At 37.8% G+C, this 27,494-nt stretch overlaps 1 protein-coding gene across 18 annotated transcripts in view; it reads right to left on the reverse strand.

The window, feature by feature from the left end:
* Positions 1-27,494, reverse strand: part of Rab3-GEF (Rab3 GDP-GTP exchange factor) — a 277,389-nt gene that overhangs the window by 141,705 nt on the left and 108,190 nt on the right. For 14 of the 18 annotated variants that reach the window (XM_070092001.1, XM_070092000.1, XM_070092004.1 and 11 more), the window contains 8 exons: positions 25,386-25,588; positions 22,275-22,485; positions 21,007-21,108; positions 18,444-18,560; positions 13,936-14,117; positions 10,648-10,842; positions 10,338-10,541; positions 3,530-3,625 (listed from right to left, as the gene is read on the reverse strand). In XM_070092001.1, coding sequence (XP_069948102.1) covers positions 3,530-3,625; positions 10,338-10,541; positions 10,648-10,842; positions 13,936-14,117; positions 18,444-18,560; positions 21,007-21,108; positions 22,275-22,485; positions 25,386-25,588 — 1,310 coding nt within the window. The remainder of the gene's footprint in view (positions 1-3,529; positions 3,626-10,337; positions 10,542-10,647; positions 10,843-13,935; positions 14,118-18,443; positions 18,561-21,006; positions 21,109-22,274; positions 22,486-25,385; positions 25,589-27,494) is intronic. The other 4 variants (XM_070092002.1, XM_070092018.1, XM_070092015.1 and 1 more) reach the window with 2 other exon arrangements.

A 27,494-nucleotide genomic window follows, 5' to 3' on the forward strand; every position in this document is an offset into this window, starting at 1 on the left:
TTTGTTTAACCCGTAAACGGTCCAAGCAGATCTACATTCACATGCGTAGTGCTCCAAAAGTAGATCTATGTTTTTTTACATATTTTCAAATAAAAAAAAAAACGTAGATCAAAGATTTTTTTACACGTTTTCAAATGTAAAAAAAAAAAAAGATCTACTTTTTTTACATACTATCAAATGTTGAAAAAACGTATACTATTTACGTTTGGACCGTTAACGGGTTAATAAAGATTTGTTCTATCATATCTGTTGGCTTCCTTTTGCCTTTCAAACCCACACTGATATGAATTAAATAATGACAGCCTCATTTGCTCTGTCTACTATCCCTACATTCTTATTTAAATTAAAAATGCATTCTCACCATATGTTTACTAACACTGTGCCTCCTTTCACAGAATAAAGTAAAAACAGCATAAACATCAGTGTTTACAAAGACATCTTTCTTAAAGTATAAATCACTTGCTAACTACCAGTATATGAGTAACTGAGAAGCTTAAAATAATGCTCTAGCTTAAATTAATAAACATCTGGGAAGCTGACTTCGTCAAACAGTAAAAGTACTTGTCGCACCTCAATAATCCGGAACTACGTACCAGCTTTGTCTTGTTTAGGTTTTCGTAATTAAAATGAGGAGCAACAGCAGGATTCTTGAGCAGAATTCATCCAACCTAGTCACCTCTTTTATAACTGTACAAAAATTATAATAAGCAATGCACTCAAAAGAGGTTTATAATAACACTCATTACCAGTCATGATTCTATGCACTGTGCTGCATAATTACAGTGCAGTGTATGCAACTGCAGAAGACAAATTAATGACATGTAAAAAAAGGCAGCTAAAATATGTATAAAATATGTATATAAAAGGTGTAAGCCGTAGAGAGTCACAAGTGAGAGGGTCGGCTACTGTACCTCCAGCATTGTGAGTACTGTGGTGAGGTGTTGGCTCCTGTACCTCCAGCATTGTGAGTACTGTGATGAGGTATTGGCTACTGTACCTCCAGAGTTGTGAGTGCTGTGGTGAGGTGTTGGCTACTGTACTTCCAACACTGAGTACTATGGTGAGGTGTTGGCTACTGTACCTCCAGCTTTGTGGGTACTGTGATGTGGTGTTGGCTACTGTACCTCCTGCATTGTGAGTACTATGGTGAGGTGTTGACTACCACACCTCCTACACTGTGAGTACTATGGTGGTGTTGGCTACTGTACCTCCAGAGTTGTGAGTACTATGGTGAGGTGTTGGCTACTGTACCTCCAGCACTGCAAGTCCTATGGTGAGGTGTTGGCTACTGTACCTCCAGCACTGCAAGTCCTATGGTGAGGTGTTGGCTACTGTACCTCCAGAGTTGTGAGTACTATGGTGAGGTGTTGGCTACTGTACCTCCAGCACTGCAAGTCCTATGGTGAGGTGTTGGCTACTGTACCTCCAGAAAAAGAATCTCTAGTGACATTTTAAAATATCAATGGGAGGTTGCATGATACTCTGAAAAGCACTTTAGAATCAACGGAAAGATAACTTTCTATAGCAAGACTAACCAAAATGTAGCAACCAAGGATACATTACTAAACCTTGAGTGGCAAGACTGCTCTGGCAATTATGAATATTTCATTACACTAACAATCTTTTTTTGGTAATGTCTTCAATATTTAGGCAGTAATTTATCAGATACATGAGGGACCATGTAGCTAATAATTCCCTGAAGTAATAAAGAGTAGTCTTCATTATTATTAATATTATTATTATTACAAAGTTAATGGTCTGACAAACTCAGCTAGACTGGGTTATTTTGTTCGTAAATTTTATTTTTACGAATCTCACCTTTTGTTTTAGTTGCATACATATAGCACAGACTGTCAGAATCTGGAGGGCCTAGTATATCTTTAGTCTTTTTTCTAAATTTTTTTTAATAATTCGTAAAATATGTAGATACTGTATTAGCTAAAAGTTATGGAGACTGCTGTTTTGCAGCTTCTAGTAATGGAGAAGTCACATTGTTACTGCAAGAGCATCACTGTTGGCACTCCATGCTGTTGTTGGGAATTGTTGCTGACTTTCCATTTTCTTTTAGCTTTGTGAGTGAAACGTAAATTAAAATTCAACAATAGAATTTTGTTCAAAATTTGCTCACTGGATCTCCCATTCCTAAATCTCTCTACCTAATAAGGTTTTTTATTAAGGGCATCACTATCAACATGATTAGAGCAACACAGTAGTTAAAGATCTTTCTTCTTTCAACAAACTGGCCATATCCCACCGAGGCCCAAAATCCAAATTGAAAAGCAAAACCAACAACAGGAATTTTTCTGAAAATGATTTTAATCAATTTTTCACACCTTAAAGCCGTTTTCTTTCATTCACCCTTGCTATAAATTTGAAACCGACACCAATTGTCACCACACTGCATCACAAAAGCAAGCTTTACATTTTACACAAAGGTAATAAATTCACATTTTACGTACCGATTTTTAAACTCTCCATATTGTAAGAAAAACACAAGAAGCTCCCAACTAAAAGGAAGGCAAGGTTTCCAAACCATTCACAGCTTAAGGGTTAAATGGAGACAGGAAGAGCCAGAAAAATCCCTTTGGTTAACCTGAGTCCTGATTGTGCAGTACCCGGATATATGAGGTGCGACTGAATAATATAATTCCTAGAGTATTTGAATAACAGACTGTCAATAGAGAATATATTAAATAGTGCTCCCACAAACAAAGCAATATGAGTACTCATGCATCAAGATCTAAAATAACTACAGTGTTACCATTCATTTATGAAAACATGTTGATTGTTCTTACTCACTAAATTTAATCTTTATTATTTTGTTATTAATGACTGAGTATATAGTCCTAACATTAAATTTGATACTTATAAATAAAGCAAGTAATTACAGTATTTCGACAATCATATTATGATGTACAAAATAATATTATGATGTACAATATCATATTATATAAGATGTACATCATATTATGATGTACAACATCATATTTTGATCTACAACATCATATTATATGTACAACATCATATTATATGTACAACATCATATTATGATGTACAATACCTATACTGTAATTAAATTTTTATTCATGTAACATATGCTAAAAATTTATATTTGTAAATACTGCATGATACTAATACCTTAGAAGAAACAGTCATAAATAGCATTTTCAATACCTTATTTTTACTAAGATAATTTTTTGTTTCCAGTTTGTTGGAAATCAAAATTTTGTAAATGATTGATACTTTAATATGGAGACAGAAAAGATTTAGCTAGCTAGATCATATCATGCACATCACTTGCTTCCTGCAATAACAATAATAATATGCAGAAAAGGGTGCACAGAGAACAGCTAAGGAGAAACTTAAGTTAGCAGCAACCTGGTGCAGGATCTTTCACAACAAGGATGTTCTGCTGAGGAAAGAAAATGAGTGAGTAAACACTAGTCCATGCAACACCAACACCAACAACACCATCACCACCAAACGTTGACACTAAAACATGTGAAAGCATCAGCTGGTAGCATGGTACCTTGTCCATCTGGTTGAGCAGCGACCCTTCCTCACCACTACTCTGCTTCACTACCTCTAGACGTTCCGTCACTTGACTACGGAACTGTTCCGTTAACTGTGAAACAAGTTTAGTGCTCCTCAGTGCTAAAAAGTAGTACATGTGTTGACAGGTGAGGCAATACATAAATTACTGTGGCTCAAGAAAACAACAGTGAAAAAATTCTGATTTCTAAAACTAATTTTCAGTATATAATATACTGTTTACATATTTCAATTATGAAGAAGCAAAATAAACTCAGTAGGAAGGGTGAAGCCTACCATATATACTATTCTATATTTCAAATTTGGGTCACCCTGCTTTGGTGGAAAATTGTTGTTGAAATACAAAAAAATATATATTCAGTAGTCAACCACCTTTCATGTGAGTTACTTTCAAGAAAAATGGAGGTATAGGTGAAAATGCAAAGGGAAGAGTGAACAACTTAAGGGGAAAAATTGGGTTATGTTCCATATATATACCTCAAAAAAAAAAAGTTGGATTTTAAATTCTTAAATCATCAATATTAATGATGTTTTTGACAATATTCAATGTAGATATTGTTTCTTGTTTATTTAGAATTGTGTGGAGAGGGTTCATGTTGCCCTACTAATCCTAGATGTCTGAAGTGAGATTTAGTCCTCAGGTGCTGTATGACCAAAAGTCTGCACTTAGGAAAGGAACCATAGGAAAATGTTTAAGTCCCTCCTGGACCATTATGTTAAGTCACAATGATCCAGGATAGACTGAAATATTATAGTGAGGTTCCTCTTCTAAGTGTGGGTTTTTGGTAAACTGTTCCAGCCACGGAATTGTGACTTTTTACTCTTTAGGGACCCCTATGGTTTTAGCACTTCCCTAAATATAACAATAATAATATTCCTTGATGCTGGTGAAGGGCTCTTGATCCAAGGAATTGGACCTGTCTTTTTCTTCCTCGGATTGAAACTAATTACCTTCCATTCCACAAGAACTATAGGACCCATATGGATTTAGTGTTTCTCCTTAAATACGTATAATAATTTATAATTGACTCAGAATCAGGGTTGATGCCAAGGGATGATGGTGAATTAAGTCCCCCAAAGTTCCCTTAGTCCCCAAAACCCTCCCAAAATAATAATACTAATAATGCTTCAAAATAAGCCTCGTACTTTCCGCTTCCAACTAGATAGCCACCCCTAGACTCCCCCAGTATAGAAATTTTGGCTCAGAGTAACCCAAGAAAGTCAAACAGTGTGATTATTTCCATGTTTCAAGGAGTACCACACCTTGAAACAATTATAATACCATAAGATTTCCTTGTACATAGTGTCAGAAGACCAGAGCAGCAAAATTAAGAAAAAACAATTATTTTTGTTTTATTATCACACTGGCTGATTCCCACCAGGGCAGGGTGGCCCAAAAAAGAAAAACTTTCACCATCATTCACTTCATCACTGTCTTGCCAGAAGGGTGCTTTACACTACAGTTTTTAAACTGAAACATTAACACCCCTCCTTCAGAGTGCAGGCACTGTACTTCCCATCTCCAGGACTCAATTGTCCATACTAATTTACAGTGAATATTTCATGCTGGGCTATGTCAGACTATGCATCTCCTCATATTATGAGGACTAAAATGCCTTAAAACATATGTATTATGATAAGAAACTAGTGCACATAGTGTCAGACATTTGGTATCAAATGTCTAAGTTATTTGTTTAACAATTTATTTGGCATCAATAAATTGTTAAACAAAACACATATACACTACTGCTGTCAATGAGTAATCCTTTTTCACCAGCTTTATCTTGCAAACCATGGCATTCTAGCAAACTAACCTAATTGTAAACTATGCAATAATTATAAGTCAGTTTTAGGGCTGCCTCAAATACTCTGCATAAGAAAGGGCTTTCTATCAAGTACATGTAGTTTATACATGTCAATTAATCCTATGTCAATTGTATGCTGTACTATGTTTTATAGAAATAGAGTTGTGTGTTTGTTTGTTTTAGCTTCAACACACCATAAAATCACGTTTTCTTTTGATTTCATTTTTATTTCCGAAGTTCTATCCAAAAAATATGCTCTTGTAACACAGGAAATCTGATCTCAGGGTTAATACTTTATTCACAATAATATATACAACTTCATCAGAATGTGCGTGGATGTTGTGCAGATGATAAGAAAGAGATGATTGTGGATGTTATGAATGAGAAGAAGCTGGATGTCCTGGCTTTAAGTGAAACAAAGCTGAAGGGGGTGGGAGAGTTTCAGTGGAGAGGAATAAATGGGATTAGGTCAGGGGTTTCAAATAGAGTTAGAGCTAAAGAAGGAGTAGCAATAATGTTGAAGGATAAGCTATGGCAGGAAAAGAGGGACTATAAATGTATTAATTCAAGGATTATGTGGAGTAAAATAAAGATTGGATGTGAAAAGTGGGTTATAATAAGCGTGTATGCACCTGGAGAAGAGAGAAGTGTAGAGGAGAGAGAGAGATTTTGGGAAATGTTGAGTGAATGCGTGGGGAGTTTTGAATCAAGTGTGAGAGTAATAGTGGTTGGGGATTTTAATGCTAAAGTGGGTAAAAATGTTATGGAGGGAGTAGTAGGTAAATTTGGGGTGCCAGGGGTAAATGTAAATGGGGAGCCTTTAATTGAGCTATGTGTAGAAAGAAATTTGGTAATAAGTAATACATATTTTATGAAAAAGAGATTAAATAAATATACAAGGTATGATGTAGCACGTAATGAAAGTAGTTTATTAGATTATGTATTGGTGGATAAAAGGTTGATGGGTAGGCTCCAGGATGTACATGTTTATAGAGGGGCAACTGATATATCGGATCATTATTTAGTTGTAGCTACAGTTAGAGTAAGAGGTAGATGGGAAAACAGGAAGGTGGCAACAACAAGTAAGAGGGAGGTGAAAGTGTATAAACTAAGGGAGGAGGAAGTTCGGGTGAGATATAAGCGACTATTGGCAGAAAGGTGGGCTAGTGCAAAGATGAGTAGTGGGGGGGTTGAAGAGGGTTGGAATAGTTTTAAAAATGCAGTATTAGAATGTGGGGCAGAAGTTTGTGGTTATAGGAGGGTGGGGGCAGGAGGAAAGAGGAGTGATTGGTGGAATGATGAAGTAAAGGGTGTGATAAAAGAGAAAAAGGTAGCTTATGAGAGGTTTTTACAAAGCAGAAGTGTTATAAGAAGAGCAGAGTATATGGAGAGTAAAAGAAAGGTAAAGAGAGTGGTGAGAGAGTGCAAAAGGAGAGCAGATGATAGAGTGGGAGAGGCACTGTCAAGAAATTTTAATGAAAATAAGAAAAAATTTTGGAGTGAGTTAAACAAGTTAAGAAAGCCTAGGGAAAATATGGATTTGTCAGTTAAAAACAGAGTAGGGGAGTTAGTAGATGGGGAGATGGAGGTATTGGGTAGATGGCGAGAATATTTTGAGGAACTTTTAAATGTTAAGGAAGAAACAGAGGCAGTAATTTCATGCACTGGTCAGGGAGGTATACCATCTTTTAGGAGTGAAGAAGAGCAGAATGTAAGTGTGGGGGAGGTACGTGAGGCATTACGTAAAATGAAAGGGGGTAAAGCAGCTGGAACTGATGGGATCATGATAGAAATGTTAAAAGCAGGGGGGGATATAGTGTTGGAGTGGTTGGTACTTTTGTTTAATAAATGTATGAAAGAGGGGAAGGTACCTAGGGATTGGCAGAGAGCATGTATAGTCCCTTTATATAAAGGGAAAGGGGACAAAAGAGACTGTAAAAATTATAGAGGAATAAGCTTACTGAGTATACCAGGAAAAGTGTACGGTAGGGTTATAATTGAAAGAATTAGAGGTAAGACAGAATGTAGGATTGCGGATGAGCAAGGAGGTTTTAGAGTGGGTAGGGGATGTGTAGATCAGGTGTTTACATTGAAGCATATATGTGAACAGTATTTAGATAAAGATAGGGAAGTTTTTATTGCATTTATGGATTTAGAAAAGGCATATGATAGAGTGGATAGAGGAGCAATGTGGCAGATGTTGCAAGTATATGGAATAGGTGGTAAGTTATTAAATGCTGTAAAGAGTTTTTATGAGGATAGTGAGGCTCAGGTTAGGGTGTGTAGAAGAGAGGGAGACTACTTCCCGGTAAAAGTAGGTCTTAGACAGGGATGTGTAATGTCACCATGGTTGTTTAATATATTTATAGATGGGGTTGTAAAGGAAGTAAATGCTAGGGTGTTTGGGAGAGGGGTGGGATTAAATTATGGGGAATCAAATTCAAAATGGGAATTGACACAGTTACTTTTTGCTGATGATACTGTGCTTATGGGAGATTCTAAAGAAAAATTGCAAAGGTTAGTGGATGAGTTTGGGAATGTGTGTAAAGGTAGAAAGTTGAAAGTGAACATAGAAAAGAGTAAGGTGATGAGGGTGTCAAATGATTTAGATAAAGAAAAATTGGATATCAAATTGGGGAGGAGGAGTATGGAAGAAGTGAATGTTTTCAGATACTTGGGAGTTGACGTGTCGGCGGATGGATTTATGAAGGATGAGGTTAATCATAGAATTGATGAGGGAAAAAAGGTGAGTGGTGCGTTGAGGTATATGTGGAGTCAAAAAACGTTATCTATGGAGGCAAAGAAGGGAATGTATGAAAGTATAGTAGTACCAACACTCTTATATGGGTGTGAAGCTTGGGTGGTAAATGCAGCAGCGAGGAGACGGTTGGAGGCAGCGGAGATGTCCTGTTTAAGGGCAATGTGTGGTGTAAATATTATGCAGAAAATTCGGAGTGTGGAAATTAGGAGAAGGTGTGGAGTTAATAAAAGTATTAGTCAGAGGGCAGAAGAGGGGTTGTTGAGGTGGTTTGGTCATTTAGAGAGAATGGATCACAGTAGAATGACATGGAAAGCATATAAATCTATAGGGGAAGGCAGGCGGGATAGGGGTCGTCCTCGAAAGGGTTGGAGAGAGGGGGTAAAGGAGGTTTTGTGGGTAAGGGGCTTGGACTTCCAGCAAGCGTGCGTGAGCGTGTTAGATAGGAGTGAATGGAGACGAATGGTACTTGGGACCTGACGATCTGTTGGAGTGTGAGCAGGGTAATATTTAGTGAAGGGATTCAGGGAAACCGGTTATTTTCATATAGTCGGACTTGAGTCCTGGAAATGGGAAGTACAATGCCTGCACTTTAAAGGAGGGGTTTGGGATATTGGCAGTTTGGAGGGATATGTTGTGTATCTTTATATGTTTATGCTTCTAGACTGCTGTATTCTGAGCACCTCTGCAAAAACAGTGATAATGTGCGAGTGTGGTGAAAGTGTTGAATGATGATGAAAGTATTTTCTTTTTGGGGATTTTCTTTCTTTTTTGGGTCACCCTGCCTCGGTGGGAGACGGCTGACTTGTTTAAAAAAAAAAAAAAAAAAAAAAAAAAAAAAAAATCAGTGAGACATATACCAGACATGTTGTTTTGTCTTTATATACACACTTAAAATACTATAGTTCAAAAGTACAACAATACAGGTACAACACTGATTTTCTGGCACCCTTGGTTCCTAATCCTAAGCCTTCCCAGAATATTGATTTTGCCAGACTAAGAAAGATCACGTAATAATAATTCAACAATACACCTATGACCCACTAAGCATATATGTCTAGTGACTCTAAAGCACCATGGACTACTAGTGGGTTGAATTTGTGAAGGACTTGCCAAGTATGGGCCAATAGGCCTACTACAGTGTTCCTCCTTTCTAATGTTTATGTTCTTATGTTTAAACTTAGATTAAACAGCATCATAAATGGAACAGGTTTATTAATTACTCTTCCTACAAAAAATGTTGCAGTACTACCACACCTAAAGTGGAAAATTTTAAAAATTTACTGGAAAAGTATAGGTAATCACAAAGGTCTGGAAGTTGAAAGCTGTCAGGATTAGTCTCTTTTTCCTAGTGAACTGTTTCATCATGGATTTATGATCTTGCAGCAAAGGGACATCTGGGGTACTTGAAGTTAAAGCCACAGGATTTACAGATGTAGGTCTCCTGCTATGACACATTCTTCTTGGATATCTCCTTAAACATTTCATAAGTAACAAAAAGGCACAATACCATGACTGGAACAACACACAAAAAAACCTGCACATAGGAGAGGGGAGCTTACGATGACATTTCAGTCCGACTTGGACCATTTACTTTGACTTTGTAAATGGTCCAAGTCAGATTGAAACGTCGTCATAAGCTCCCCTCTCCCATGTGTGGGTTATTCATGCAAGAGAAGATATTTCATGTGCTTTGAACTTTTTCTGTATGATTTTTCATGCACCAAATAAAACTTCATAAGCTCATTCTGCCACAAAGGAATGTTGCTCTAGCTTATCAACAGCTACAGGTATTGACAAGCTAATAATGCTATTAGCCCTAGCCATAGCTTGGATTAAATGTTAGCAAAATATGCTAAGATTTACACAAAAATCAAGGGATGACCTACCAACAACTGTAGCATAAACAATGTAAGTGAGCGCATGCTATACACAACACTATCTGTGGCTGCCCTCAAATTCTGCCTGACCTAAAAGAGGTGCTTGACCATCCATTGCCAGAAAACTGGTGTTGTACCTGAAGTATTGTGCATAATTCCTGGTGGCATAATTTATGAAGTTGCATTCTGTTGCTCTATTACACCTAATTAAAATAATAGTATAAAATAAATCTGTACACTTAACCTGCAAACCTGCTTCGTACATAAAATTCTCTGTGCATCAAAACAACAAAGCTTTACATTAGCATAACACCAAAAAAAGAAATAATAATAAATTTCTACCTTATCTACTTGTGAGAGAAAGGATCCCTCCTGTGAGATTTGTTTTTCCTTCATCATCTCCTTGGCAGAATAGGTAAACTGATCCAACAGCGAGTTTTGAGAGCACTGTCTCGTTGGTCCTCCTCCTGAGCTTCCAGACCCAAAACTGGAGGCTCGAGCCAGCATGCTGCTGAAGGAGCTCTGCTTCTGTGGTGTTGGACTAGCCTGAAGGGATTTAAAACCAGTGAGTGAGTGAATACAAATGAATCAATGAATCATAAAAAATATTTGGTAACTCGATCCAGGAAAAAAAAAACTCAACTCAACTGACCCCCTTAGAGAATGTCCTGGGGCGAGGAGTGGCAGGTCTGTCACGTTCTGAAGAGGAAGTTGCTATGGAGGCATCGCTACTAACAGAAGGTGTTGGGCTTATATGTGGAAGTGGAGACTGGTTGTTGCTCACCACTGTTTTTGGAGTTGTTGTTGCAGAGTCGCTCTCAGGTGTGAAGACTTCATCACTCTTTTCCTGTAGTGGCAATAGCAAAATATGGAAATGCAGCAACGATCACAAGATCAGCAATATATGTATTATAAAAATCTTGTTTTATGGCAGTGATGGTATGGAAATGCTAGGAATGATTCTAAGACCAACGATATTTGTATTAAAAAAATCATGTTTTTGGCAGTGACGGCTTAAATTATTATGGAGGCCAGAAACACAGAACTTGTTATGGTAAATGAGAATATCTGACTAGAAAAAAAAGCATAAATAAAATAAATTCCCTTAACTTGATCATTACAGCTGCAGCCAAGTTCCCAACTCCTCTCTTCCTCCCTTCTTATTCCTGTACTAAAGTACCAATACTCTACTGTCACTATCAATTTATATCAAAATATGAGAGTTGGAAATATCAAATGAGACCAAAAATTGTAATACCTGATAGAGCAAAGTCCAATAAGACACAACTAAGACAGTAATGTTCCATTAAAAACTATACTTTAGATGGGACACACAACGGTAGTGTTCAAGTTAGTAGATGATATACCTAAGTTAATATTAGGTTCAGTAGATAAAAAACTAAAGGTGAACAAGTTTAGTTACAAAAAATAAACTCAATTTGTAATCAATAACAAATAAAGCACTTATCATCATTACACTTTTTCCACTACATGATTAAGGGAAAGGGGGCACTGGGCTGCTGATCTCGCCATGAAAGAAGCCAAGTACAGTAGGGCCCCATTTATTCAGCAGGTTAGGTAAAAGGCTGCCGGAAAGAAGACCGCCAGAAAGCATAATGCCATTTTTTCCACTTATAAATGCATATACATGTACATGCCAGATAACAAGTTTACATTAACATATATTACGTTAACAATAGAACTAGGCATTAAAAACAATAAAAAGTAAAATACACACACAGTACCCCCATTACTTACCTTAAAATATTTGTAGTCTAAATGTAGGGTGAGAGGTGAGTTTAATTTGTAGGAAGTCAGGTTTGGGAGGTATGGTAGCCTGCCAGGGCAGCCCTCCCCACTCCATCCACATGTAATGTACTACGATATTTAATTAAAGCTCCCCAGAGCGATAAAATGCATATACAGCACATACAGTACATACAGCAGCGAGGAGATGGTTGGAGGCAGTGGAGATGTCCTGTTTAAGGGCAATGTGTGGTGTAAATATTATGCAGAAAATTCGGAGTGTGGAAATTAGGAAAAGGTGTGGAGTTAATAAAAGTATTAGTCAGAGGGCAGAAGAGGGGTTGTTGAGGTGGTTTGGTTATTTAGAGAGAATGGATCAAAGTAGAATGACATGGAAAGCATATAAATCTATAGGGGAAGGGATGCGGGGTAGGGGTCGTCCTCGAAAGGGTTGGAGAGAGGGGGTAAAGGAGGTTTTGTGGGCAAGGGGCTTGGACTTCCAGCAAGCGTGCGTGAGCGTGCTAGATAGGAGTGAATGGAGACGAATGGTACTTGGGACCTGACGATCTGTTGGAGTGTGAGCAGGGTAATATTTAGTGAAGGGATTCAGGGAAACCGGTTATTTTCATATAGTCGGACTTGAGTCCTGGAAATGGGAAGTACAATGCCTGCACTTTAAAGGAGGGGTTTGGGATATTGGCAGTTTGGAGGGATATGTTGTGTATCTTTATATGTGTATGCTTCTAAACTGTGTATTCTGAGCACTTCTGCAAAAACAGTGATAATGTGCGAGTGTGGTGAAAATGTTGAATGATGATGAAAGTATTTTCTTTTTGGGGATTTTCTTTCTTTTTTGGGTCACCCTGCCTCAGTGGGAGACGGCTGACTTGTTGAAAAAAAAAAAAAAATTGTAGTCTTAATGTAGGGTGAGAGGTGAGTTTTATTTGTAGGAAGTCAGGTTTGGGAAGTATGGAATCCAGCCAGGGCAGCCCTCCCCACCCCACCCACACATAATGTAAACAAACTAGGCAAACATGTCTGGTTTTCGTCACTTTACATTGTATACAAGTTGTCTCCACGTTGATACAGTAGAATAAATAAAGAGAAACACTCCCATTCTCATATAACATTATTTTTAGATGATATGACGCCTTGTGAAGGCATACTTAGGTACAGGTACACATACGTACAATCATCAGTTATAATAATAATGTAGGTATGTAGTCCGCTTGGGCTACATACCTACATAGTTACACGATATCTAATGCAGCCCAGAGCCATATTATTACCATCGACATACCATGTTCACTGAGTTTAATCGTTTCTAACAACTACCTTTAGATGCCATCCTAAACAAAGGGAGAAGTAATGAATAATTCATGCCGAGAAGTGTAAACAAAAGCGTTATGTATTAAGGGAAGTGATGTAATGTTTTCCCTCTGCCCTGCTACTATACCTCCATAGTATATAAACATAAAATGTTTATATGCTGTGTAATGTGTTTCTTATATAATTTTGAAGAAAATATCATAGATGGATTAATGAAAATGTCTATATTGACGTAAAACAAGACATTTAATGTGCCCAATGGTGATTATTATGACAGAATAGAGAGATGTGCTCATGGAGAATGTAAACAAACCGGGTGGTGAGCACCGTATTTGAAAGACGGCTTGCCGTATAGAAAGTTTTGGCCATAATTTGAGATCTCCGTATTAGCGGAACGCCATAAGGCGAAATGCCGAAAAGCGGGGCCCTACTGTATCAGTTAATTACAGTAAAGAAATCTTCAATGGGGAAAAAAAATGGTATGAAGAAATGATTTCATCTCTTGATATTAGTCATTATTTTTTTCCACTGTTTTTCTGGTCAGTCAGGAGAGACTACCTGACCTTAAAGCCATATATAAAATAATCTCATGCAATAGAGGAAATCTACCAAATAAAAAAATGAAAATGAAAATGTTTATTTCCTTGCAAAGATTACAATGTGTAGTTTACATGTTATAAAACATTAATCACAAAGCAGGCCAATAGCATGCCTAGGCATTTCGAGCAGAAAAATGTATGCATACAAGACTGTGTGACTATAACAAGGGACCAAGCTGGTGACCTTACACTGGCAAGCCCCAGCTATATCTACACATACTATGCCACACTTCAATTCATGATAAGTTTAGTGTGGTGCATATTACCAGTGTTTCTGTGCGGAGAGGTAATGGATGTAGTGTGGGTGTGGGTGCTATGAGGTTCTCAGCGTCTTCCAACTTCATTACACCTTCTCCAGTTTCTTCATCCTCGTCATCTCTCTGGTCAGCAGAGGACAATGATGATCGTGATGAGGATGTTGACATAGATCCGGCATGACTTAGTGCTGCTTGAGTGTGGAAAATCCAATGTTATTATTTTTATCCATGACAACTGCATTCAGCAGATACAGCAAGAATTTTATTCATCATAAAACACAGAATAAGATTGCCTATTTCAAAAAAATAAACATTTAAAATGTGAGACCAGGAGTGCCATTGTATTGCTGGGATGTTAGGGCCAATGTTTCACACAAGTTCTTTAGAAAGTTTAATACCTGGTGAGAAATTGTATTTTAACTGGGTGCTGCTATGATACAAGTTTATTTTAACAAGATACATTGTTTATACAGAAATGGGATACACTTGAAAGCACATTAAAAGCCCATAGTATACGACGACAACACCAAGACACGGTTCATGTTTGCTTGACATATGCCAGAGTTATAACATAGGACTAACTGTTCTTTACACAATACAAAATTACGTGTGAAAAACTAAATACTAGGGGTATGCCAAAGTACTGGCATCAGTACTGGTGAGAACGAGAATAAGAATGACTAAAGTTTATATTACTATACTGTTTTGTAATTCAAAATAAATTTCTAATAAAAATTACAGTAAGGATGAAGCTAGTTACCTGAATTGATACAAAATATGATGAGATAGTACTGATACAAAATATGATGAGATAGGAACGATATAAGTAAGTAAGTTTATTCAGGTATACACAAATACAGTTACATAGAATTATCATACATAGCAGCATATGTGTAAAGTACCTAGGATAACCCATTGGGGTCCTTTTACCTTATTATTATACTATAAAGGTGATATCTCATTTTTTTTTTTTTTTTTTTTCAACAAGTTGGTCGTCTCCCACCGAGGCAGGGTGGCCCAAAAAAGAAAGAAAATCCCCAAAAAGAAAATACTTTCATCATCATTCAACACTTTCACCACACTCACACATTATCACTGCTTTTGCAGAGGTGCTCAGAATACAACAGTTTAGAAGCATATACGTATAAAGATACACAACATATCCCTCCAAACTGCCAATATCCCAAACCCCTCCTTTAAAGTGCAGGGATTGTACTTCCCATTTCCAGGACTCAAGTCCGACTATATGAACATAACCGGTTTCCCTGAATCCCTTCACTAAATATTACCCTGCTCACACTCCAACAGATTGTCAGGTCCCAAGTATCTTATTATTATTCTATAATGGAGATAACATCTTATTATCATACTAAAAAGACTATCTACTACACGAGGGTCATTAAGACTATCTACAATACGAGAGTCATTACTAGGAATAAGGTAAATTTACACGTGTGTTAGCTAAAAAAATAAAAAAATCATTCCCCTCCTTTTCTGTAGCTACATTCATCAGACACCTCTTGGATCTCTTCTTGAAGTGGTTCATGCTATGACTGGCTTTGACATGTGCAGGCAGTCTGTTCCATTCCTTTACTGCTGTACAATAAAAGGTGTTTGAAGCCTGGCCACTGACTGTGGGTACTACAAAGTTGTGCTCTCTCCCCCTAGTACTATGATTGCTTTGGTTCCCAACCTTGACAAAATTGGCAGCAAGATATTCTGGACACTGTTTGTGAGCAATTTTAAATACATGATTTAACTTCAGTTGTTTTACTCTGTCTTCAACATTCAGCATATCCAGCTGCTGTAATTCATCCTGGCCTACATGTTCTCTTGAACCTAGGTCCAGGATGAATCTTACCATTTTGTTCTGGGTGATTTGCAGTCTATCTTTCAGTTTTTTTGTCAAGGCAGGGTACAATGATGGAACAAGAACAGGGAAAATAATGGGTGAAAGACAGGGTTTCAGTATTAATTTGGCATAATAAATAGTTTTCAAGATCACATTAACCCTTTGACTGTTTCGACCATATATAAACGTCTTACGAGCCAGTGTTTCAGACGTATATACGTATAGTACTCAATAATTCTAGTGGCTTCAAATCAAGAAGGAGAAAGCTGGTAGGCCCACATGTGAGAGAATGGGTCTGTGTGCTCAGTGTGCACTGTATAAAAACGATCTTGCAGCACGCAGTGCATAATGGGAAAAAAAAAACTCTGACCGTGTTTTTGGATTAAAACACCGATTTTGAGGTGTATTTTCGTATAGTATTTATGGTTGTATTCTCGTTTTCTTGGTCTCATTTGATAAGAATGGAAAACATATTACAGAAATAGAGATGATTTTGATTATTTTCTCGATGAAAACGACCTTGAAATTGAGCTCAAAGTAGCAGAAATGTTCGATTTTTACCAATGTTCAAGAGTAAGCAAATCACACCACACGTCCAATACACACCAACTGGGGAGTCTAATATTCTTTCACTAGTGCACTGATATTATTTATACCATTTTTACAATAATGCAGTAGTCTGCATAACAGTAAATCTTCTATTTTTTGTGTGAATAAAATATCAAAACAGAAAACAAGAGTAATATAAGAGGGGAATGGAGACATGACTAATGAACAGAGGATATGTTATTTTAGTGCCAAGAATGTCTGCATCATTTATTCTGGACCCTATTTTGAAATTAGCATCTCTTTTAATTTGCGTGAAATTGACCAAGTTGCCAATTTCTGACCACTTTATTGGGTAGTTGAAATTGTTAAATAGGTGGTTTCTTGTACTCAATTGATAGAAAAAATGGAGTACTAAAGAAATAGCTATGAGTTTGGTCAACTGGAACAATGGAATTGGCTGAAAATAAGGCTCAAAGTCAGTGAAATCGCTGATGCGTATATATCGCCGAGATCACTAACTCCGCGGGAGCGTAATTCAGTAAGTTTTCAATCAAATTTTGTACTTTTGGTGTCATTACCATTGGGAAAAGATTCTCTATCAGTTCATAAGAAAAAAAAAAATTTCCAAAAATTTTGCGACACCAGGAGACACTTCAGGATTTGGGGTTGCAACAGCCAAAGGGTTAAGGTAAAGAGAGGCTTTTTAACAGTAGCTTTGAGGCCCAGTGAATATTAATTATTCTCAAGAGCTGCATAATGGAAGTCAAGCATTAGTATTTTTATTTGGCCTGAAACCAAACTGGCAGGGTTTGAGTATACTGAGTGATGCTAGGAAAGAGATCAAATTTTTTACATGGCTGTCACTGAAGCATCAAAAGATCATGGTAAAAGAAAAGGAGCAGCTAATCTACTGCCTAACCATCTAATAAGAAAGATGTCAATGAAAGGCCAAGCAACTGAGGTAAAAGGAAAGGCAATTACCTAACAACTAGTCAAAGGGAAGTACAATACAGTGGACCCCCGACATTCAATGGCATTGACATTCAATAAATCCGACATTCGATGCATTTTAACGCAAAAATTTCGCCCGACATTCGATACGATTCGTACGAGATGTGTCCACGTGTGGCCTGAACTGCCCCGTGTGTGCCAGTGTTTACAAGCCAGCTAGTGTGCGTGCATCTAAGGATACATTCGGTACATTCCATATTATCCATATTATCACTGTTTTTGGTGCTTGTTTCTGCAAAATAAGTCACCATGGGCCCCAAGAAAGCTTCTAGTGCCATCCCTGTGGTAAAAAGGGTGAGAATTAGTATGGAAATTAAGAAAGATTTTGAAGGGTTTGGGGCTAACCCTGAGAAGCCTATGCCAGTTGTGGAATCCATTGTGCCTCCTTCAAAAATTAAGGAAATGTGTGCAAAGTGGGTTGAACTGCAAACCTTTATGGATGAAAATCACCCTAACACAGCTATTGCAAGCTGTGCTGGTGACTATTACAATGACAATGTTATGGCCCATTTTAGACAAATCTTGAAGGAACGGCGACAGAGGTCCAGTGACTCTCAAGCTGGTCCTAGTGGCATTAAAAGAAGGGAAGTAACCCCGAAAAAGGACTTGCTACCTCAAGTCCTAATGGAAGGGGCTTCCCCTTCTAAACACTAACACCATCCCCACTCTCCCCTCCTCCCATCCCATCAATCATCACCAGATCTTCATTAAAGGTAAGTGTCAATTATTCTATTGTTATTGTTGTTATTGCAATTATTCTATTGCATTAAACTTAATATTTCATGTGGCAAAATTTATTTTTTCATACTTTTGGGTGTCTTGCATGGATTAATTTGATTTCCATTATTTCTTATGGGGAAAATTAATTCGACTTTCGATATTTTCGACATTCGATAGCTCTCAGGAACGGATTAGTATCAAATGTCGAGGGTCCACTGTATTAGAGAAATTAGGCTAAAGAATCCATAAAAGAATTTACACTTGAAGAGCATAGAAGATTTACACCTGAACAACAGTACACTTAAAAGAAATGAAAGAGAGGGCACAATGCCAAGGAAAACTGAAGATAACTTAACAAATGAGTAAATTTTGGACAGCAACTTACCAGAATCTGAGGAAGCAGCTCCAGGGAGCTGAAGACAGGATGGAGGGTGAAAGACAGATCGAGGGTCTAGACCAGACGATAATGTAGCTTTCTCTTTTTCTGTTGCTGCTCCACATCCTGAAAGCCAACAGGTTCAAAAGATTAACCAGCCTATAGCTAATCAACAGCAGCCTCAATTCCACTGACAAAATGTTTGCCTAAGAAAAAAAATACAGAATAGGCTTCATGCCCAAAACCTAGCAAAAAATAAATACAATGAAGTTCACCAGGTCAATAAAAAAATTCAAACAACTGTATTATGCTAACAGGTTCAAAGACATAAAAGGCGATACAGGCTAATTCTATAGAATTAACTTCGATACAAATCCGGTAAAAAGCAAAGCACGAGGAAGAGCCAATATACCACCACTCATATATAGGTAAACTGCTCATGTGCTATCACCTACCAGTGAAACCTTATTCAACCAATTTATTGAAGCTAAACCTTTCCTTAATATACTTAGTTTATGTAATTGTGTAATTAGTGGTTAGCTATATATAAATTTATTATCTTTTATTATCACACTGGCCGATTCCCACCAAGGCAGGGTGGCCCGAAAAAGAAAAACTTTCACCATCATTCACTCCATCACTGTCTTGCCAGAAGGGTGCTTTACACTACAGTTTTTTAAATGCAACATTAACACCCCTCCTTCAGAGTGCAGGCACTGTACTTCCCATCTCCAGGACTCAAGTCCGGCCTGCCGGTTTCCCTGAACCCCTTCATAAATGTTACTTTGCTCACACTCCAACAGCACGTCAAGTATTAAAAACCATTTGTCTCCATTCACTCCTATCAAACACGCTCACGCATGCCTGCTGGAAGTCCAAGCCCCTCGCACACAAAACCTCCTTTACCCCCTCTCTCCAACCTTTCCTAGGCCGACCCCTACCCCGCCTTCCTTCCACTACAGACTGATACACTCTTGAAGTCATTCTGTTTCGCTCCATTCTCTCTACATGTCCGAACCACCTCAACAACCCTTCCTCAGCCCTCTGGACAACAGTTTTGGTAATCCCGCACCTCCTCCTAACTTCCAAACTATGAATTCTCTGCATTATATTCACACCACACATTGCTCTCAGACATGACATCTCCACTGCCTCCAGCCATCTCCTCGCTGCAACATTCATCACCCATGCTTCACACCCATATAAGAGCGTTGGTAAAAACTATACTCTCATACATTCCCCTCTTTGCCTCCAAGGACAAAGTTCTTTGTCTCCACAGACTCCTAAGTGCACCACTCACTCTTTTCCCCTCATCAATTCTATGATTCACCTCATCTTTCATAGACCCATCCGCTGACACGTCCACTCCCAAATATCTGAATACATTCACCTCCTCCATACTCTCTCCCTCCAATCTGATATTCAATCTTTCATCACCTAATCTTTTAGTTATCCTCATAACCTTACTCTTTCCTGTATTCACCTTTAATTTTCTTCTTTTGCACACCCTACCAAATTCATCCACCAATCTCTGCAACTTCTCTTCAGAATCTCCCAAGAGCACAGTGTCATCAGCAAAGAGCAGCTGTGACAACTCCCACTTTGTGTGTGATTCTTTATCTTTTAACTCCACGCCTCTTGCCAAGACCCTCGTATTTACTTCTCTTACAACCCCATCTATAAAAATATTAAACAACCACGGTGACATCACACATCCTTGTCTAAGGCCTACTTTTACTGGGAAATAATTTCCCTCTTTCCTACATACTCTAACTTCAGCCTCACTATCCTCGTAAAAACTCTTCACTGCTTTCAGTAACCTACCTCCTACACCATACACTTGCAACATCTGCCACATTGCCCCCCTATCCACCCTGTCATACGCCTTTTCCAAATCCATAAATGCCACAAAGACCTCTTTAGCCTTATCTAAATACTGTTCACTTATATGTTTCACTGTAAACACCTGGTCCACACACCCCCTACCTTTCCTAAAGCCTCCTTGTTCATCTGCTATCCTATTCTCCGTCTTACTCTTAATTCTTTCAATAATAACTCTACCATACACTTTACCAGGTATACTCAGCAGACTTATCCCCCTATAATTTTTGCACTCTCTTTTATCCCCTTTGCCTTTATACAAAGGAACTATGCATGCTCTCTGCCAATCCCTAGGTACCTTACCCTCTTCCATACATTTATTAAATAATTGCACCAACCACTCCAAAACTATATCCCCACCTACGTATATAAATACGTACGTATATGTTAATTCATGATATACCAGGTTAGCCTAACCTAACCTAGAAAAACTAATACTGTATATAATTTTTCTGGATGAACTGTGTACTAATCAATGCATTGTAAAGTTTGATAAAATGAAAACTTATTGGAAGACAGGTTGGTGAGAACTGCTTAAAACTGCACATTTAACACCAAATACAATGACTGGTTCCTAAACTTCATACAGAAATGCTTTTAAAAAACAGAATGAAGAACTTATATAATAAGGGTGCTGAGCAACAAAATGTAATATAACTTATCAACAATTAAATATTTCATTGAGTAGTACCTGGGGAGAGGTCAGAAGACTGCATTTCTGACACAAAATCACTTAAAGAAGAATAGGAGCTACTGGTGCTTTCCCCACCCTCTGAGTCACTCCCACTCTCATCTGAAATATCCAAAAAGAACAAAAATCAAGTAACAAGCAAAGAGAATTTCATAAAATTCAGTTTCTTTTGGTCAAGTAAGCCTGGAATTAGTGCATATAAGTGTTATGAAAGCATAGTAGTACCAACACTTTTATATGGGTGTGAAGCTTGGGTTGTGAATGCAGCAGCGAGGAGGTGGTTAGAGGCAGTGGAGATGTCCTGTTTAAGGGCAATGTGTGGTGTAAATATTATGCAGAAAATTCGGAGTGTGGAAATTAGGAGAAAGTGTGGAGTTAATAAAAGTATTAGTCAGAGGGCTGAAGAGGAGTTGTTGAGGTGGTTTGGTCATTTAGAGAGAATGGATCAAAGTAGAATGACATGGAGAGCATATAAATCTGTAGGGGAAGGAAGGCGGGGTAGGGGGCGTCCTCGAAAAGGTTGGAAGGAAGGGGTAAGGGAGGTTTCGTGGGCGAGGGGCTTGGACTTCCAGCAGGCGTGTATGAGCGTGTTCGATAGGAGTGAATGGAGATGAATGGTATTTGGGACCTGATGATCTGTTGGAGTGTGAGCAGGGTAATATTTAGTGAAGGGATTCAGGGAAACCGGTTATTTTTATATAGCCGGACTTGAGTCCTGGAAATGGGAAGTACAATGCCTGCACTCTAAAGGAGGGGTTTCGGGATATTAGCAGCTTGGAGGGATATGTTGTGTATCTTTATACGTATATGCTGCTAAACTGTTGTGTTCTGAGCACCTCTGCAAAAACAGTAATTATGTGTGAGTGAGGTGAAAGTGTTGAATGATGATGAAAGTATTTTCTTTTTGGGGATTTTCTTTCTTTTTGGGTCACCCTGCCTCAGTGGGAGATGGCCGACTTGTTTAAAAAAAAAAAACAGCATACATCTAAGAATATTTCTAAAACAGCATTCATTCATTCAGATATACATTATTATGTACCTCAAACAATATTACTCACTTTATACTACTCTATAATCTATCCTTACCAGCAAATTACCTTAAAACCATTGTAACTCAACAAAAAACTGCCATCATTCAATTAAATTCTAGACAATTCACACAAGCCTGGCACCAAGGGCAGCAAGGAAAACTATCAAACTCCATCAGCACCCAAAAGCCCCACAAATAAAAATAACATTAATAATGAACACTAAAAAAGTGAACAAACCAGTGGGAGGATTGTCAACGCGTGTGCCTGCTCTCAGGGTTGCACCAAGGGAGCTGCCATCCTGCCAAACACGGAATCCAATGGGCTCAAGGGTGTGGGCATACCACTTGCTCTTATCGCCTATTAACGTAGGATCAAAGACTCCGGTGTTTACCCTTAGAAAGGCCATATTTGAAGGGGTTAGGGACCACTCTGCTAGAAATTCTACTGCCTGCAAATACAAATTATTATTTCTGAATTACATTATGATGATCAAATATATGGAAATGTGCAACTCATTCTTACCATTAATAAAAGGTGATGTTCACATAAGATGCAGTCTGTCATCTAAATCACCCTGATTTAAGGAGCTCCTTAAAAGTATGCAGTGCCAGGAATCTCAGTGATTATTGATACATCTCTACTGATACCCCAATCCACCTACTGAATAGCTGTTATATTTCTTATGGATATTCATTATGATTTCCTTTTATTAATAACATTAATAAAATAATGCCATTTACCTAGATAATTTTTCACTGTTGTTGCAAATTAGTAAAGTAAAGTTTATTTCTCTGTAAAGGTTACAATGTGTAATTACAATTTTGATTTGCTAAGTACAAAGATAGCCACTATCATACCGAGGCATTTTGGGCAGATAGATGAGTACAAACAGGAAGAGCATCTGTCTGGTGCTCAGTGGATGGAGGATAAAGCTTCCACCACATCTTGCAATGAATAACCCACATGGGTTTAGTACTTTACATATAATAGTAGATTTTCGACAGGATTTTGGGTCGCTACCCAAAAAAAAAGGTTAACAACCACTGGCTTAGATCCCAAAATGCACTGCATAGAAAGGGGCTTTTGGCATGTATACCCAACTATTATATTCCTTTGTATAATCATGTATCATGTCAAAATAAAAATTATTATTATTATTATTATTAATGGTAGCAACCATCCACCTTCAAAATTAATGTACATAATAAAAACAGCAATCCATTACTGGCATGGAAACATAACAATGCTTATAATCCTTACACTGGAAGAGATTTTACTTTTTTTAACACCAACCATCTCCCATCAAGATCAGGTCACCCCAAAAACTTATACTAATAAAGCAACTCAAAGAAATCTGATTTACATAATACAATAAGCACAATACAGTGTTACACAGTCATTCAGTCATTTTATTAAATTTTTTTTATCAACAAGTCGGCCGAGGGAAAAATTTCAGCTTCCTTCTATTATTAATTTAAGTAAGACTTTTATAATTTTCCATGGCATTTTAAAATCAAAACAAATGCAAACACGTATTCCATCCCCTTCACTAATAAATCCGTGATATTTAACTTGTTACTATAATACAGTGAGAATAAATTTGTATTAGGTAATGAGGGTATTAAACAATTTAGATGAAGCAAAACTGGATATCACATTAGAAGGAGGGAGTATGGAAGAAGTGAATGTTTTCAGATATTTGGGAGTTGATTTGTCAGTGAATTGATGCAGGAAAAAAGGTGAATGGTACATTGAGGTATCTGTGGAGACAAAAAATGTTATCCATGGAGGCAAAGGAGATGTATGAGAGTATAGTTGTACCCACACTCTTATATGGGCGTGAAGCATGGGTTGTAAATGCTGCAGTGAGGAGGCAGCTGGAGGCAGTCATGTCCTATCTAAGGGCAATGTGTCGTGTAAATATTATGCAGAGAATTCGTAGTGTGGACATTAGGAGATGTGGAGTTACTAAAAGTATTAGTCAGAGAGCTGAAGAGGAGCTGTTGAGATGGTTTGATCATTTAGAGAGAATGGAACAAAGTAGAATGATTTGGGATATAGGCAGTTTGGAGGGATATGTTGTATATCTTCATACGTACATATGTATATGCTTCTAAACTGTTGTGTTCTGGACATCTCTGCAAAAACAGTGATTATGTATGAGTGAGGTGTAAGTGTTGAATAATGATGAGAGTATTTTCTTTTTGGGGATTTTCTTTCTTGTTGGGTCACCCTGCCTCGGTGGGAGACGGCCAACTTGTTAAAAAAAAAAAAATCTGTAGGGGAAGGAAGGCGAGGTAGGGGTCAGCCCTGAAAAGAATGGAGGGAGGGGGTAAAGAAGGTTTTGTGGGCAAAGGGCTTGAACTTCCAGCAAGTGTGCATGAGCGTGTTAGATAGGAGTGAATGGAGACAAGTGGTTTTTAGGACCTGACAAGCTATTGGAGTGTGAGCAGGGTAATATTTTGTGAAGGATTCAGGGAAACTGGTTAGCCGAATTTGAGTCCTGGAAATGGGAAGTACAATGCCTTCACTTTAAAGGAGGGGTTTGGGATATTGGCAGTTTGGAGGGATATCTGGCCCGGTGGCCCGGTGGCCTGGTGGCTAAAGCTCCCGCTTCACACACGGAGGGCCAGGGTTCGATTCCCGGCGGGTGGAAACATTTCGACACGTTTCCTTACACCTGTTGTCCTGTTCACCTAGCAGCAAATAGGTACCTGGGTGTTAGTCGACTGGTGTGGGTCGCATCCTGGGGGACAAGATTAAGGACCCCAATGGAAATAAGTTAGACAGTCCTCGATGACGCACTGACTTTCTTGGGTTATCCTGGGTGGCTAACCCTCCGGGGTTAAAAATCCGAACGAAATCTTATCTTATCTTATCTTATCTGAACTGTCATATGTGGATGCCTCTGCAAAGACAGTGATTATGTATGAGTGATGGTGAAAGTGTTGAATGATGATGAAAGTTTTTCTTCTTTTTTGGGGGGTTTTTCTTTCTTTTGGGTCACCCTGCCTTGGTGGGAGATGGCCAACATGTAAAAAAAAAAAAAAAGTCTTTCTAATGGATGTGCTCTCAAAGTGTGAGCAGGGTAACTTGCATTAAAGGATTCAGGGAAACTGGTTGGCCAGACTTGAATCCTGGAGGTGAAACAGGCAGTGCCTGCACTCTGAAGGAGAGGTGGAGATATTGCAGTCAGCAGAGGCTAATGTGATTGTAATATCAGCACACTTCTGAAAAGAAGGTAATTTAGTGAATGTTAACGAGTGAGTTTCCTTCTTTGGGTTACCCTGCCTTGACGGGAGATGGCCATTTCGTTAAAAAAATGGATGAAATATAGAAAAAACTCACCTGTGTACGAGCAAACATGTTGAGGAAAGGTGTTGCTCTGGGTCTGGACCTCAAGAAAGAGTTTATCTGGAAAGCTACCACAGGTCTTGGGTACAGACGAAGAGTGCGAGTGTGTTCCGTGAAATTGGCAAGAATGTTTTGTGAGTTGAAAAATCGCACCATTGCAACTCTTGTGGCAATATCAACTGAGTCCACATCATTGCCTAAAAGCAAGAAATGTATATTTTATTACTACATAAAATGAATGGATGGTTTAACAACGCATAAACAATCCTGAAGAGCTTGCTAATACTATTCTGTATTGCAGTAGATAATTTATATAAAATTATTTAACTACAATCACCTATTTGTACAAAAAAACAATGCATGTTCTCTGCCAATCCTAGGACACACACATTGAGCAACTGTACTACTAGGTAAGCTATTGCTAAACAGATCCTCTCCAACTTCCGACATATGCTACTTATGTTCATCTGCACGTACAAATGAAAAAAACACACCATAAATTAGAAAAATAATAAATATGTATGTAAATGTAGAAATTACCCTTGGTCATATGTCTGCCAGTGCTAGCCTAGGCCTAGCCTAGGCTACATTCCATACAGCATTTTCATTTGTGAAGCCTACGAATGATACCAACAAGTAAGGAACATTAGTTTGTGAGTAATGAAGTTTAAGGTAATAAAGCAGGCTGATAAAAAACAAGATAATCATAGAGCTAACATAATTCCCACACCTGTACATTCTAAGATCAAATTGACCATTCTGAGATCCGACCGATTGGTCAGAATGGAGCTTGGACGTAAGTTGGGGAGGATCTGCATACTTAAAAAGTAATGAATGACTGAATAAATGAAGAGTGTTGGATTATCTTAAATTATACGTAAAACTTTGTGTCATGATCAAAAACATTTACTAAGTCAATTATACATATTTTAAAATGCTAACATATTCAATTACTACCTTCCCAACTGTAATTTAAACCACCTATTGTAATCTGATATAACAACCATATTATGTAAATATTATGTAATAATTATGTAATGTCACCCTGCCTCGGTGGGAGACGGCCGACTTGTTAAAAAAAAAAAAAATATGTAAAGAAAACACATATTTCTTTTAACCCTTTGACTGTTTTGGTCGTATATATACGTCTTACGAGCCACCGTGTTTGACGTATACATACTCGTAAATTCTAGCGGCTTCATATCAAGCAGGAGAAAGCTGGTAGGCCCACATGTGAGAGAATGGGTCTGTGTGGTCAGTGTGCACCATATAAAAAAAATCCTGTAGCATGCAGTGCATAATGAGAAAAAAAAACTGCTACTGTTTTTTTTTTATTAAAATGCCGACTTTGTAGTCTATTTTCGTATAGTATTTATGATTGTATTCTCGTTTTCTTGGTCTCATTTGATAGAATGGAAAACATATTATAGAAACAGAGGTAATTTTGATTTGTTTTACTATGAAAAGAACCTTGAAATGGAGCTCAAATTAGGGGAAATGTTTGATTTTTGCCGATGTTCAAAAGTAAAACAAATGATGTCATTTTCCAATAAATGTCCAGGTAGCCATTCTAATATGCAGTCATGAATGGGTTGACATTATTTGTACACTTATTACAGTATTGCAGTAGTCTGCATAACAGTAAATCTTCTATTTTTTGTTTGAATAAAAATTCAAAATAGAAAGCAAGAGTAATATCAGAGGGGCCTGGAGACATGACTGATGAGCAAAGAAAACGTTATTTTAGAGCCAGGAATGTCTGCATTGTTCATTCTGGACGCTATTTTGAAATTATCATATTTTTTAATTTTCGTGAAATTGGCCAAATTGCAAATTTCTGACCATGTTATTGGGTAGTTGAAATTGGTAAATGGGCAGTTTCTTGTGCTCAATCGATAGAAAAAATGGAGCTCTAAAGAAATAGCTATGAATTTGGTCAACTGGAACAATGGAATTAGCCGAAAATAGGGCTCAAAATGGGAGAAATCGCCGATTCATAAATATCGCCGAGGTCGCTAACTTCGTGAGAGCGTAATTCCGACAGTTTTCCATCAAATTCCGTTCTTTTGGTGTCATTACAATCGGGAAAAGATTCTCTATCAT

Source organism: Cherax quadricarinatus, chromosome 38 (genome assembly GCF_038502225.1).
Source record: "Cherax quadricarinatus isolate ZL_2023a chromosome 38, ASM3850222v1, whole genome shotgun sequence".
Lineage (NCBI taxonomy): Eukaryota > Metazoa > Arthropoda > Malacostraca > Decapoda > Parastacidae > Cherax > Cherax quadricarinatus.